The sequence below is a fragment of the Branchiostoma floridae genome, chromosome 12, assembly GCF_000003815.2.
Source record: "Branchiostoma floridae strain S238N-H82 chromosome 12, Bfl_VNyyK, whole genome shotgun sequence".
Classification (NCBI taxonomy): domain Eukaryota; kingdom Metazoa; phylum Chordata; class Leptocardii; order Amphioxiformes; family Branchiostomatidae; genus Branchiostoma; species Branchiostoma floridae.
Window position 1 is genome coordinate 13,603,054 of NC_049990.1, and position 16,669 is coordinate 13,619,722.

Below are 16,669 nucleotides of genomic sequence, written 5' to 3' on the forward strand. Positions count from 1 at the left end.
GGGCTGACTGCCTTGGTCCCCGAACAAAACTCGCTAGCTACCCGGTCCTGTCTGGCTCCCAGGGAAAGGAGAGAAATTTAAAACAGACAGTATAAAAGAGAACTAATAAAAACTGTACGGAGATCAGGGGTTTGACACGCCTTGTCGGTTGGTACGGCTGAACCTGATAAGGCGATGCAGAGGGATGATTGGAAATAAAGCTGAGCGTCAGGGACTCAGGGCCTAGGAGAACAATCCAGCCCCCGTACTAATTACCCTCATAGTTTGGCCCACGTGTTCAACCCTACCGTAAGGTCCGGTAGAGACGGATTGTTACCTCCATGAAAAATGAAGGTATAGTTCTTAGTGTGTCTGTGTGTGTGTGTGTCTGTCTGTGTGTCCGGATATTTGTGGTCAGCATACCTCTGGATGGATTGTAATGATCCGTAATGATATTTGGTACATGTATGTGGGGAAGTCTTGGTAGACAAAGGTCAAGGTTGATTTTTGGCCCCCTGGTGTGTGACCTTGGTACTCAGCAGAACTTCGTTTTTTTTGTGTGTGCATCTTTTGACCTGAACACGCTATGGTCTTGATTGTTTGGTGGCAGATACCTTGTGACGTAAGGAAGATGGTATATAGGTTTGCCCCCCCCCCCTCCCTAGCGGCTTGCTCTGGAACTGCAGGAGCAATTTTGTCAAAATCTTCCAAGGAGCATAACGGAACATAGGAACAATGGGTTTCTATGATATCTAGCATGTAGGTATGTTTGGCAGAGATGTACATAATGAAGTGTAACTTTTGCAAGTTTGGACTTAATTTGCATACTTAACGAGGAAAATCTATATTTCTAGTGTTTTCCATTATGGGACTCAAATACATGTAAACTAAAATGATATGTAAGGTGGAAGATTAGCAAAAAACAATTATGCAAATAAGTCCTTAATCTGCATAGTTAACCCTATTCAGACCGGGCTTTTTTGGTCATCCCTGGACGGGGGGGGGGGGTTGCTTTTGAGGCCCTCCACTTCTAAGTCCTATAACTCTAACACGACGTGCCGTAGGGCCACCAAATTTTCAGGACATGATTTCGACATAATATCTGACAAGTATGTGACGTTTGACGTTACGTTGACGTAAGATGACGTAATTATGACGTCATCAATTTGATTACATTGGCCAAACCCATGAAAAATGGGTATTCTCAGAAAACTTCAAGTTATGCTGCAAAAATGTAACAACAACTGCAGATAACAGAATAGTAATGTTTATTACGACTTGCGTTGCCAATAGCAACATCAATGACGTCAATATGACGCCATAAAATGACGTCATGCACATCTAAGATACGAGTTGGGCTCCGCCATATTATATCCACCACCTTGAATTTTTAAAAATACTTTTTTTGCAACAAATAATCACAAAGGGCAATGGAAATAGACTAAATTCATTCATTTAGATGGTTTTTGATGAAAAAATACCAGGTAGTTGCAAATTTTAAGGGATAATTAGCTTGTTTTTCTTGATCTGGCCATTCCGTCCGCCATCTTGGATTTTGGGCTGATGACGTCATCAAATTAGCTTAATTTATGCATATATAATTATGAAAGATATCCTGAATAATATAAGATTTTATTTATGTAACAAAATCACAGTAATATAGCAAATAAATTTGAAAAATACATTGTTAGAACCAAAAATAGTGATTTTTGGCAAAACTGCCTGTCAACAAACGGTTGCCATGGCAACAAGAAAAAATGGAAAATTTGTCAAACTTCGTAGAATTGTTGCCAACAATATTTTGGGAAAACTCACTAAATTTGGTGGCTCTAGCGTAAGCCGTTCTGGCGTTATAGGACATCGAAGTTAGCGCGGGCCTCAAAAGCCCCCCCCCCCCCCCGGTCTGAATAGGGTTAATGTGAAAGTGTCCTAATTCATCTAAGTATATGTACCAAGTATGAATTATGCAGATGTGCAAGTCATTTGTATAATCAGAATATTCTACGGAGGTATGAGGTCTCCGAACTCTTGTTTTCGGATGTAGACAAAATGCCAAAGGCCCGATGAAAGTCTCCAAAATCTGATTATTATGATTGGACAAGTTGAAAAGAAGGGGACCTAGGAGGTGAGGTACCACATTAATTCCACTCGTAGCCTCTCCCCGAATCCGCAACTACACAGTCCAAGCCAGGACTGTATGTATAAAGTAAGGAAAGAAAATAGAGGGAAAGAATGGAAGAACAAGGGAAGGGAGAAATGAAGAAGACTGAGGGAGGAAAGGGGAGAAAAGAAGAAAGTTAGTGAAATCAAAGGAAGGAGAGGAAAAAAGATAGGTATATAATGAATGAAAGACCTTTATTGTACATTTATGCTCAAAGAAGCTAAGTGGAGGTCATAGCGATAAGCTTCATGTACAGAGACTTCTATGTGCTGGTATGTACAGGTTCAACTTCTTCTCGCTTCATAAGACTGTTGTAAACATAAGGGCAGATGGAATCAATAATACAGGATTTATCTACTTGCATAAAGATTAAGGAATATGAATTTTTCACTACTGTTTATATAATAGAAATTAGGAAACATATCTTGCATGCAATCGAAGAGAACGTATATAAAGATAGATAGAAAGAAAGACAGAAAAAGAGAAAGGGAAAAAGAAAATAAGAAGAGATGTGAAAAGGAGAAAAAAGCTGTTGACATGAGTGAGAACATTAGTATTTTTACGCATAGCGTAAGTTTACAGTAAGCGTGCTGAGACCACCCATGAGATGAATACAGAAATTCTTTTTTCTATAACGCAAATCCGACATGTCAAGCACACCGACCTTAATCACAGGCGACACGCGGTACACTAAAGGTTCACCCGCACAGCTGTGGCTTGGAAGCCGAGATACCTTGGAATGGACCTCCGTCGGGGGATCAAAGTTTGATCCTGTTAAGGGGAAGACCCAAGTTCATTCCGCGGTAATTCGGTACATGTGTCAGAGTACTATGTCATCCGAATGTCATCAGTGCCCATCCCTCCGGCTTCGCCAACGGCATTCCAGACGTGTCTTTGGGATTACATGCTTCTCTTTCCTGCTTATCTATCACTAGATGTCTCATGTTATCATACTTACTTCAATGTTTCGTTATGTGAACAAATGCCATTAAAAAGAACTTCTCTAAAAGACAGTTTCTGTTTGAAACAGTTAGTGTCGTACCTTGAACTAAGGTCGAGTAAGTATGTATGCCCAGGTGCAAGTCAGTCAATTTTGATGTAAATGTAGAATATGAGTACTTTATGGAGTGTGTACTAGTATATGAGAACTGCATGTTATTTTTTGTGTACTTCACACTTGAGTCTTACAAATGCATGGTAGCTAATAGAATGAATCTGAAGCAGAATACGTTTTGACACACTTGTAAAGCGTCACGTACTAGTATTCAGAACATTCTGCATGACATCCGGATTTCTTTTACCAGATTTGAGAGAAATTCAAGCCGCCTGGAACCTATTGTAGTTGAAGACGAATATTTGGTTCAGTTTAGGATTCTTCCATTTTCCACCCTACCGAGATTATAGTTATTTCCGAAAAAGATTTTCATGGTTATGAATATCATATCCAGAGTAACATCGTACCTGTAGAGCTCGCTTTGTATTCAGCCGGACAGGTTCCAACGTTAATCTTGCCGGCCGGGATTTCCCAAAGTCTAAACGTGTGAACAGTATAACCCCACACCGTGGTGGCTCTGTGTCGCCCAGGTATATATATATATATATATAGAAACGGAAAAGGACCCCCCCCCCCTACTCCAAAAGAGAGCTTAGATTATTCTACCGTTCGGAGTATACGTAGTTTGGATGGTTTCTCTTCGAATTGGAGTACAGTGACTTAGAGGCCAAGATGAGAAAGTAAGTCTTTGTTATACAGAGGAAACTGTAAACGTAATGATTGAAATTCGAGCCTAAAGGCTTGTTGAACTATAAAGTCAGGTGATCCTTGTAGCAGTGTCACGTGTAATGTGGCAACACGTGGATTGATGTGGTGCCAACTTAATCTAGGGTAACTGAGCCAGCCGTGTGACTTTATGTATAAACACGTCTTGAAATCCACCACCGTTGGTATGAACAAAAGGGTTGCCAAGAAAACAGAACGTATTTCTTGTGTGCAAACTCGCCCTACAGCAGAGATGTTACCGACGGGCTGCGGTTTCAGTTTTGGCTGCCCCCAGCGGGCCAGTCGCCAGGGGTCTGCCCTGTGAAGTGAACACCCGTTCAGAACGGTGTTCAGTCTACAGTAGCGTCTGATTTAGTGCAGCTTCAAATTCCAAATCACTTCCATACCAAAGTCGGCTGACATTGTAATGTTTTATTAAACCGACAAGCATAAATCATGCATGCATCCTCATTTGAACCTAATGGTGGTCTCTCACTGCACTTGGAAAACCAGTGCGGCACTGCGGGGTTCGTTCACTATTTGAGTTTGATTTTGAGTTTATTTTGATCTACAATTAGCCTCATCACATACATATTTACACATTACATACGAACAGTTAAAAACATACAGATACATACAAAGTGATTATACACTATGTCACTGTTTTTGTTAATTTCGCCGATTTTTTTATAATTTAGATATTGCTTAATACGTAAAAGTATGCCTCAAAAGACAACAAAATACACAAAAAGTAAGAAAATTCGTTCTTTATCTCTGAAACCCCGCAATGCCGCAAGCGAGCCCCAATCCAGTGAGAGTGCACCTTAACAACGCAGGTCAGCATATTGGGTAAGATCATGTAAATTTGATTTGAAAACTTTTACATTGGACAACCAACAGATTACCTATGACTGAGTCCACTGACCGACTAATATAATAAGCAATCCACTGGTCGTTGGTAGATGGATGTGTAACTTGGTTGGCTGTCTGACTGGTTTGGTAGTTTCTTGTTTGGTTTATTGACTGACCAATCAATCAACCCACCAAATAACCAGCCAGATAACCAATCAACGTATTAAATAAGCGACCAACCAACCAACTAGCTAATCAATCAATCAACCAACCAAACAACCAAACATTTATTCATATATTCATATATTGAAGACACCATTGAACTTTCTTCGGAACTGCAGCTGTTTTGTCGCCATTATATTTGAAAGTATTATTGTGCATACAGCTGGTAGTTTGTGCTTTGATAAGTAGGTGTTGTCAGCATGCACTGAAAGCAGATTTACGTTCTGGGCCCTCTAGCAGGCCGATGCATACTGCAGACTATCTGTACTTGTTTGCTGTTTGGTTGGGAACGGAATAGCTAAGCAAATCATCCATGAGTAGTGGTGCGTACCTAGACTCATATTCAGGTTCAGGTCCGGATTCAAGTCCAGCAGTTCAGGTTCAGGTCCGGACTTATAAGTCCGGACCTGAACCCATCATTGCGTATTATGTGCACTAGAAAGTTTTCTTTTTTGAGGGGGAGGGGGGATGGTGCATATAAAATTGCATGTTAGCATGAACTGAAATGCAATGTGAAAAATACATGCATTATATACAGCCAGTGTAAACACGAAATGTTTTTTTGTCTTTTTCCAGTGCAAATTTCACTGTCTATGGAAGGTTTTAGATGGTTTAGAACAAGAAAAGGGAATAGAAGTGACATAACTTTTGCAAGTCCGGACTTAGGTCGGGGCATTTAGGTTTTTTTTGGACTTGGACCTAAACATTTTTAGGTCCAAGTCCAAGTCCGGGCTTTAGGTACGCACCACTATCCATGAGGTTTCGTAGACTCGTGGTTGACTTTCTTATCCAAATTGTACCCAGTTGCTTACTTTATCGCAAACAGGATATTCCAAAGGATTTTATAAGGATGGTCGCAATGACGTTGACTTTTAATCTACAAGGGACTTTTAAAATGACTGGTTATGCGCAGGTTATTACATGTAATTTGGGAAAAAGAGTTAACTTTCATTCCAAAATTCCCTCAATTTTGAAACCGTAACAGTACTTCGGCTATACTTCCTTCACCCAATAGTTAGGATGAGTAAAACGGGCATCACATTTCACTGCGCCATTCAACCAGCGCCAGGCATGCGCAAAGTGGCACATACCGGTGTCAATGGGCACAACTGGCAGCGAAGTTTTTCTTAAATCTCCTTTCATGAACTTTTAATAATGGTACATTGTTTTTCTCCTTATTCAATAGCAACACCTCAATCTCCATGGCCAATAACCCGCTCATCCGGGCTTCATACGTAAAGGCGTCACACAGCACAATGTGGCCGCCATGGACGTTTGGACAGATTCGCAAAGTTGGCGCAATTTTCTAGCGCAATTGTACGCAGTCCAGTGATATACCCGCTGACCTTGGATGATTTTACATAGCTATAGCCTTACGCTCATAGCGGCCCTCCCAACATGTTACAACTATGGACACCGGTGTTTGCGTTACACATAATGAATGTTACAGATTTCAAAAGAAACGCGGTAACTGTTGTTGTTTCCGGTGTAACATTTGTTCCCATATTTGTTGAGCACACAGATTGCACGTTAAACATACATGACATACGTACAACGTGACGTCTCCACCACGCCCTGCCCTAAATCTGACAATCGCCCAGATAGACGACACAGTTAGTCACTACACCGTGACGCGCCTGTTTGTGCCCTGATTAGGAAGGCTGGTATCACCTGCACTACGGCGTGCCGTTCTCTTATGCTGTGCTGTACCTTAGACGACCTTGCAGATTTTCTTTACCAAAAAGTTTTAGAATTAAAACTGTCATTGCAAAGCCACCTTGTAACTGCGATCAAACTGTTAAGATTGGATGAATATTGGATGCGTGTTCTTAGCTCTCAAACATCAGGTGATACTACCGTAAATGTGTGACGCCCATTGGCGGAGCTCGGGCTAGTCCAGGTGCTGATCTCAAAGCAGATGCTGGGTGGAATGTTATAACGCTTTCTGTATTCAATGTGTTTTCAATGACTGTGTTAACACACGCGTTTTCAGGCTCGACTCGGAAAAGACTCCTCCGCATTTAGTTTGGAAATAGAAGTTAGAACTCTTATGAGTCGAAAACGCGTTAGCCTGGATACCAGACCCCAGCCCGATCTCAAAAATGTATCTGTATCTGTATCTGTATCTATATAGCCGGTATAACCGCCGTTCGTCGTAACACACCAGCTTTGTCTATCGTGTGTGTAGATACATAGACATTTTTGAGATCGGGCTGGGGTCTGGTATCCAGGCTAAAAACGCATGTTCTACGCTCAGAGTTGCGACACCTAATTAATGCGTTAAGTCTGTGAAGTTTCTTTCAGCCGTTGATAAACGGTTGGTGATTTTGAATCGACAATCAGCAAAAAATAGGGGTCAGGATATTTTGCACGTTTGTCACCTTTCATTGCCAGTTGATGTCACTTGTGATCTGGAAAAGTAAAATATCTAATTAACCTTTAGCTTATATTCCACCGTATGTCGATGGTTGTACAGTTTGATGGGTCACCTAAAAGTGTATCCTGCTATCCTCTTTGCTATGCGATGTTTCTGACATAACTTGGGAATAGTTATAGAGACACGTTTTTCACTTCATGGTTAGGCACAGATTAAATTCCTTATAATATGTCATAAAATGTGTGTTTTAAATTGAAAAAAGGGACCAAACTCCTACCCTTTGCTTTTATTGTACTATGCAGAAACTTTTAATGGAATGATAAATCCATAAACAAAATTGAAACATAAGGTCATGTTGATTTGATTATATGGATCCTCCAGGAACCCCAAAACTGATGCAACCATACGAATAAAACAAATTACAAAAAAAGTTGCTCTCCTTATCAACACTGAGTGGTCAGGAAGATTCAACATGTGGCTAATAATCACACAAAGTATGCTATAAAGAACAATAGATTCTTCATTTTTGGTCATATCGTCGTCTTCTTTGGAATTCCTCGACATCAGTATTCAACAGTTTTTCGTCAGATCCCTGCAAATATGGGTAAAAAAGAAACCAACTAGAGTTCGGGGACCTCATACCTCCATGAAATATTTATTGCTTTTTTGTGGATGGTATGTATGTTTATAGTCAGTTGTATTTGAGAGTAATGGTTATATAATATAAATGTTATGGGAAAGTAGTGGTGTATTTATTTAATGACACAGAGGATGTCCATCTGATTAGTAATTATCAAAATGTGACACTTAATTGTGTAATGTGCGTTTAAGAGGTCGACGGCATATGGTAGCGTGGTGTACCTTAAGCTTGATGTTTGGCATTTAAAATGTCTAAGGTTGTCAGCATTATTGAGGTTCGACTATGTGCCTCAGAGCTGTGTGGTGGGAGGAAGTTGGGACACTCAGAAAGAAGAAGGGATGTGGCCAACTTTAGTCAGATGGTGATTTGATTTTCCACCAATATGTCATAACATCAGCTGTTCACATGGTACAAAAACGAGATGCACACTTTCCTCTGACAGCCCTACACCAACTGTAAGATGAATACTTGGCGCCAACCCCGTCTGCTAAAAAACAAGTACCATTGGCTACGAAAGAGACAACTAACAACTGTCCCTTATCGTAACAAAATCAGAACATCTGTATCGCCCATAAAACTTCTGACACCCAACCCAGATGAGAGGACCTAATGACATTTTAATCACCATGTCACTCAAATCAGCAGTACAGTATGTGAGACATCCATACTCGTTAAGCATTATCGTTAAATGTACCTCAACTTCTTACAATTATACTTACGCTTCACATCTCCATGATATCCTAAGCAGACATAAATAAAACTAATTATCATATTGAAAAAACTCGGGGTTCCCCAAACAGCTGTCACCTCACCATCTGCTTGGAGCTAAGCCCATTAACAAACACATAAAGCACGATGCCTGTACCAATATATCTCAAATATAGGGGTGATTTCTGATATTATTACATCGATTATAACGACAGATACGGCTCCCAAAATCTCATCGATTCGAGCTTTTATCACACCCCACCAACACAACAAGTATGAAACCAATCCATCCAGCCGTTCTTGAGTAATCATCTACACAGACAGAGACACATAACAGAAAATATAACCTCCATTCCATGACATTTCATGGAGGTAACTAGAAGAAATTCAATTGGTGTGGTCTGAATACAACATGTAAATCAAATAATTTCAGCGACTGTGCACATCACATACATTCAGCCTCATATGGTTAACCCTAGGTTGTACCCATTCTATTACATCTAAATCTAATCTTCATATCAACCACAACATTGACTTCAATATTCCAAGAACAGTTGCTTTATTGCAATGATATTCTCAGGTCCAGACTCAATGTCACCCACAGTTGGTTCATAAAAAGTGAAGCTGGATATTCAAACATAATTGTTGTTATCTGCTGTATATCAAAGGCATGTTTTGTATATCCAAGACCTTGATATACTGCCAAATACATTATCATATCAACAGAGAATAACAATTTCCTCACATTGCAGTCAAACACTGATATTCCATCCTATACTTCAGATTGTGACTCTGTTACATTTGTACCATGATTTCAATTCTTTTAAACCATTCAAACTTTTAAACCTTTCAAGTTTTTGGCCAACTTCTTACGAAGAATAGAAATAAAGAAAATTATAGCACAAGTCTGGGATTTTAGACCAGGCCACCGGGGCCTACATATGTTTTAATATACATGTACGAAAAATATACATTGTATATCCATGATAGCCTGGCACGATATAAAACAAGAGATGGTTTAGGGTGGCTCTTGATTGAACAACACCGCTGTAGACTGGGTTTGTGTCAGGTACATCTGAAGAGTATGGATGGAAGACTCCATAAGCACAGTACATACACATCCACAGCTGTGGAACTCAGCACAGCATCAGATATGTGAGTGATGATGATGTCTACATGTCAAATAAACAATTCAAAATGCTCAAACTGCTTTTGTAATAGGACTTTCCTCACTGTCTATATCATGGTGCATAGACCCGTAGATAATAGAACATGTTCAACAATTTTTCAGCCAGAAAGAAACAAGGTAAATTACAATTACTACAATTGGGATAAACTAGCTGCTGATTTAGCATTTGCAGCTTGTCAAATGCAGTTGGCTGTCTAAAATTTGTTGGATTCAACACAATATTTCCAAAGCAACAGCAAGAGTGGCATGATGAAAGCTGAATGAACTGCACAATCTGAGCACATTAAGTGAAGGATGGGGAAGGAGGTGAGTTGTAAGTAATGGGTTTGGGGGAATGTCGTTCAAATGCGTTCTGTTATCTGCGGTCATTTGTGATGACATAGACAGTTTGTGCACAAAATCCCCCAAGCAGTTTGTATGGGTCGAAATTCGTGTATCCTCTTCACATACAGCCATGAAAGTCATTGACCCTTGATCTGAGAAATGGTTAAGTGTGTCACGATAGGCTGTACGGATGTGAGTCTTTACTCGTTGTACTTGACCAGTTTCAATCGAGGAGCTATGTTCATAGACTGGAGCTCCTGGAACAGCAGTTTGCAGGCGTAGGGCATCTTCAGACTGGACACGTTACGGGACGACTTACAGTACTGGCACCTGTGGAATTACATAGCAAACATTACATCTTCAGACTGGACACGTTACGGACGACTTACAGTACTGGCACCTGTGGAAACACAACAAACATTACATCTTCAGACTGGACACGTTACGGGACGACTTACAGTACTGGCACCTGTGAACATACAGAAAACATTACATCTTCAGACTGGACACGTTACGGGACGACTTACAGTACTGGCACCTGTGGAAACATAGCAAACATTACATCTTCAGACTGGACACGTTACGGACGACTTACAGTACTGGCACCTGTGGAAACACAACAAACATTACATCTTCAGACTGGACACGTTACGGGACGACTTACAGTACTGGCACCTGTGAACATACAGAAAACATTACATCTTCAGACTGGACACGTTACGGGACGACTTACAGTACTGGCACCTGTGGAAACATAGCAAACATTACATCTTCAGACTGGACACGTTACGGGACGACTTACAGTACTGGCACCTGTGGAAACATGGCAAATATTAAATGCACATCGCCATACTAATTATTACCTCCTTGTGGTAAAAGCAGTCATGCAATTCGACTATTTGGCCATTTGATCACAATTCTGTGGATCTGTTGGCTGGAGTTAGATCCTAGAGTAAGCCCCAGCTTAGACATGTTGTAAGGGATTGCATTCGTCATGTTGGATGGTGACGTGAAGCACTTATATAAGGGAGATTCAGCCATAAAGCACATGTCAATCATTTCTGCACGTAAAAGAACTCATCACACTTATCAAGAAGAGTAGCTAGAGGGTGTGCCAGGCTTTTTGTAGGAAAGCTGTATTTCTACTAAGCTAACGAAAAAGAGTAATGCTGACATTCTCATCTGAGGTTTGACCTCTACATTTTACCTAAGATACTAGACAAGTTTTTTTTTCCATACAACTTTATGTGACTTTTTCTGCTAAAACTTTGGTAGCATTTTGTCTATTACTTGGGGCTTAATGAGCTTAACCTCTCCTTCTTGCACAATAATTTGACGACAAGGATGCATTCCCCAATTTGACTGGAATATACTTCTCCCTGTAGCTATTTGACATAGTGGCTAGGAGGCAGTCCAAAACACAACCACATGTGTGTCCCAAAGCGACAATTAGCAAGGAGAAATTGAGTCCAGTCATGTTCCAACACACATCCTAGTCATTACTTTCTTTGCTTATCTCATTTGTCACAAGTTTTAATTTTGTATACATTTCATATTGGCCTGTTCCATGTATAATGAAAAGGAATTCATGACAGATTTTTTCAAGACATGGCAACTAATCTTCTGCACAGGACACTTTTAGAGCTAATACAGAAATATGATCATATAGTAGCAAACGATCATATAGTAACAAAATTTTCTTGCTGTTTTCATGACTCAATGGGAGACCCAAATTGTTCTTAGCCAGGAGTGAATACACATCATATTTCTTAAAAATTATTATATAGTTTCCTTCCATCCCTTCCAATCCCTGATGAATACTCACCACCCCGAGTATCCCAGCAGGCCACACTCCCCGCACACATCCACCTCAAACTGGTCGCTGGAGATCATCAGTCTCTCCAGAAGGAGCATGCTACAGATGCAACATGGCAGAATGTCAGTAATGACAAAAAAGTAGAATGCAATGCGGTTCGACGGAAGGGCAATCCGGACTGTAAGTGGAATGGGACTGTGATGCAGAATACAGATTTATGTGTTTTTTATATGTCACACCCACCTAAGAATACACAAATTTCAATGCAAAATGCACCAGAAGTGGAGACAATTGGCGTCTTCAAACTAAAAGTTATTCCCACATCCAAATCAGGTATTCGAAATTTTGTCTTCAGCATACAGCGTGTTCGAATGATTCTATGGAAGCCAGTGCAATACAAAGTGTTGGGATTCTGTAAAATATGGGTTGGTCAGGAACACCCACTTGGAACTCTTTCCTGGCCCAGATATGACATAATGATAATAATATGATCTCCAGTACGTGTTCATATCCAATGGGGTTTGCATTATATGTAGGCTGTTGACAAAGTTGGAAAGTTATTAAAACTACATCCTGCTAGTCCCTGTCAAACATGGTCTCCCATTTACTCCCAACTTGTTTCCAGATAACCTCGGGGAGAATTAAGGTGAGGCTATCGTTGTCAGCTGGTCTTTGCAAAGAAGTCAGGATGCCGGATTGGTCAGGAGTGGTTGAGAGTAGATCCAAAAACATTTGGGGCTAAATTGAGAGTAAGTCAAGTATTGGATGTGAAATGTATTTGGGACTAATACATTGTCTGAGTCTGAGCACAGTTCTATCATCTTCCTCATACCCATGGTTTTCTTGAATGTTAATATTTAATCTATTGTCTTTTAAAACTTTATCGCAAAGATTAATGAATAGAATTTTGGGTACATGAAGTGTCTATGGCCAAACATACAACCCTAGAACTGTGTGTAACTGCTTCTCACCTGGCACCATACCCAATCAGACAGTCTCGCTCCATTTCACCAAGTCGCAGACCTCCGTCCCTGAAAATAAGAACAGTCAGTCTGTATCATACAGATTTCACATAGATATGAAACAACACTTTCTTCAATCTATTGTGCACTGCATGCAAATATCACATTCAACATTACTTTGCAATGTAACAATTCGTTTAAGTTTAATCTACTAGAGGGGTCCAAGGGCATGCATCCCCGGAAAAATCTAAACCATCTGAAACGCTATTTCGCCCCCACATATTTTTCACTACGTCGTCGTGAGCGCGGAAGACACAAGCCATCGCAATAGAGGTGAAGTCTTATTTGAACCACGACACTTTTAATGTCCGGCAAGGTTCGAACCTTGCAAGGGATGTCCTTTGAAATTTTGAAATCTGGACCCTCTGAAACACAAATTCCCTGCATTTTCTGGGGCAAATTTTGACGATAGACTTGCAAGGTTTGATGAAATTTCTAGTTGTGGCATCAATCTATTAGAGAAATCAAGGTTTTTAGCTTGATTTTTGGATGTTTCACTTTCATATTTTATCCTAGGGGCAATGCCCCCATGGCCAATTTTTTTGAGAAGGAGACCGCCCCCACTGCCCCCACTGTGCCGCCGCTAGTGTCTAATATTGATGGTACACTCACCTTGACCTCCCCTCGGTGGGTTGTCTGGTCAGCACGGCGCGTGGCCCTTTGGCTCGAGCGTGGATCTTGTCCAGCACCATGTGCTTGAGTTTCTGGTAGTACACTGGGCCTGTGTAGATGTAGGCGTTCAGTGGTTCCCTGTGGAAATACAATTCATATCAAGATCACTATGTGATCTATATCTTATAGCAATTTGGTGTAACACACAAGCTTTACATGTGCACATGTGTACAGCCAAAAGCAGTGCGGCAACTGACAAGTTTGACAAGTTTTATTCAAATTGAACAGACTCGCAGGATGTCCAGTTGGAAACATCCTGAATTGTTCTGAACATCACAACTCCACTGTACTGCATTTAAAACAATATAGGACACCAATCCATATAAGCATATAGGCCATTAAAATATTTGAACACTGATTTTTTTCAAACATCAGGTACATCGTGCAGCAGAACATCTGTATTCTTTATCTGTTACATGTAAACATCAAACAGCTGGTCATATTACACTGAACGTCCTGTGTTGGAGATGTTACTGTAAGTGACACTGCTGTGAACATACATTTGAAGAAAAACAGTAATTTGTAACTTAATGAATGTAGTAGGATACTGAGACTGTACATTACCCAGTAATACATGAGGTGTCAAACTAAATGACAGTAGGATACTGAGACTACATTACCCAGTAATGCCTGAGGTGTCAAACTAAATGACTGTAGGATACTGAGACTGTACATTAGCCAGTAATGCCTGAGGTGTCAAACTAAATGACAGTAGGATACTGAGACTGTATATTACCCAGTAATACATGTACCTGAGGTGTCAAACTAAATGACAGTAGGATACTGAGACTACATTACCCAGTAATGCCTGTAGGTGTCAAACTAAATGACAGTAGGATACTGAGACTGTATATTACCCAGTAATACATGTACCTGAGGTGTCAAACTAAATGACAGTAGGATACTGAGACTACATTACCCAGTAATGCCTGAGTTGTCAAACTAAATGACTGTAGGATACTGAGACTGTACATTAGCCAGTAATCCCTGAGGTGTCAAACTAAATGACAGTAGGATACTGAGACTGTATATTACCCAGTAATACATGTACCTGAGGTGTCAAACTAAATGACAGTAGGATACTGAGACTACATTACCCAGTAATGCCTGAGGTGTCAAACTAAATGACTGTAGGATACTGAGACTGTACATTAGCCAGTAATCCCTGAGGTGTCAAACTAAATGACAGTAGGTTACTGAGACTACATTACCCAGTGATGCCTGTAGGTGTCAAACTAAATGACAGTAGAATACTGAGACTACATTACCCAGTAATGCCTGAGGTGAGGTAGTCCTTGAATCAAACTAAATGACAGTAGGATACTGAGACTACATTACCCAGTAATGCCTGAGGTGAGGTAGTCCTTGAATCAAACTAAATGACAGTAGGATACTGAGACTACATTACCCAGTAATGCCTGAGGTGAGGTAGTCCTTGAATCAAACTAAATGACAGTAGGATACTGAGACTACATTACCCAGTAATGCCTGTAGGTGTCAAACTAAATGACAGTAGGATACTGAGACTACATTACCCAGTAATGCCTGAGGTGAGGTAGTCCTTGCCCTGGTAGTTGAAGCCATGTTGAACCAGCTCTTCACACACATCCTTTACCTTACTGCCACCAAATGCTGAAACAATGGGAAGAATGGTCAAGGATTTTGTATCGCATATATTATAAAGTGGGTACATCACTTGGCCAAGCCTGTTGGTGACATATTAATATGACAACACTGCAAATAATTTTGCTAAATTTCCCTTAAAATGATGTAACCTCTACAAAAATAAATCATGTCAAATCCCCCGTTTTGGCCTCAATTTGGTTACAAGACTAAAGTTCGGTGACTGCTACCTATATGAAATAGATTTTAGGCAAATGATTTACACATTTGCATAATTTATGCATGGTTATGTTCACTTTCAACTAACACAATGTCATGTCAAAAGTATTAAGTTCCCACCATTTATCATTAGGCAGCTTTTTGCCATTTTTGTACTTTTTATGCAAATCAATTCCTCAATTTTTATGTTCTACCTGCCATGAACTATATATGTGCTACATTAATTGTAAAAACTCTACTGCTGGCATCAGTGTCTGTTCTTACCTGTACCATAGTGGAACTTTCCCTCCAGCACCCCAGCCTTGCCTGCCAGCAGTTCCATCAGCTTTCCCACAGTCATACGGGAAGGGAAGCCATGGGGATTCATGATCTGTGGGCAGACATGGAACAGTAAAAACCATGGGGATTCATGATCTGTGGGCAGACATGGAACAGTGAAAACCATGGGTATTCATGATCTGTGGGCAGACAACAGCAAAAATCATGGGGATTCATGATCTGTGGGCAGACATGGACCAGTAAAAACCATGGGGACTCATGATCTGTGGGCAGACAACAGTAAAAATCATGGGGATTCATGATCTGTGGGCAGACAATAGTAAAAATCATGGGGATTCATGATCTGTGGGCAGGCAACAGTAAAAACCATAGGGATTCATGATCTGTGGGAACGACATGGAACAGTAAAAACCATGGGGACTCATGATCTGTGGGCAGACATGGAACAGTAAAAACCATGGGGATTCATGATCTGTGGGCAGACATGGAACAGTAAAAGCCATGGGAATTCATGATCTGTGGGCAGACATGAAACAGTAAAAACCATGGGGATTCATGATCTGTGGGCAGACATGGAACAGTAAAAACCATGGGGATTCATGATCTGTGGGCAGACATGGAACAGCAAAAACCATGGGGATTCATGGTGTGTGGGCAGACATGGAACAGTAAAAACCATGGGGATTCATGATCTGTCTGCAGTACATTTTGTTAGGAAAGTCAGGATTAAACTATGCAAAATTTGTTTTGAAAAATCCATTTACTTACAATGTCTGGGCAGATTCCCTAAAAGAAAAAAAATAAAGAATAGATTATTCAGATATGAT

At 40.4% G+C, this 16,669-nt stretch overlaps 1 protein-coding gene across 4 annotated transcripts in view; it reads right to left on the minus strand.

Annotated features, from left to right (window-relative positions):
- Window positions 1–9,240: 9,240 nt before the first annotated feature.
- The window catches only part of LOC118428113 (DNA-directed RNA polymerase III subunit RPC2-like), a 28,660-nt gene continuing 21,231 nt past the window's right edge, over window positions 9,241–16,669 (minus strand). The window contains exons 27-34 of one of the 4 annotated variants that reach the window (XR_004832606.1): window positions 16,611–16,628; window positions 15,828–15,933; window positions 15,257–15,353; window positions 13,662–13,799; window positions 12,999–13,058; window positions 12,037–12,126; window positions 10,750–11,024; window positions 10,594–10,680 (exon numbers count right to left, since the gene is read on the minus strand). Coding sequence is in view for 3 of the 4 variants with exons in the window: in XM_035838085.1 (XP_035693978.1) it covers window positions 10,412–10,541; window positions 12,037–12,126; window positions 12,999–13,058; window positions 13,662–13,799; window positions 15,257–15,353; window positions 15,828–15,933; window positions 16,611–16,628 (639 nt within the window). In the remaining variant the exon portion in view is untranslated. The other 3 variants (XM_035838085.1, XM_035838086.1, XM_035838087.1) reach the window with 3 other exon arrangements.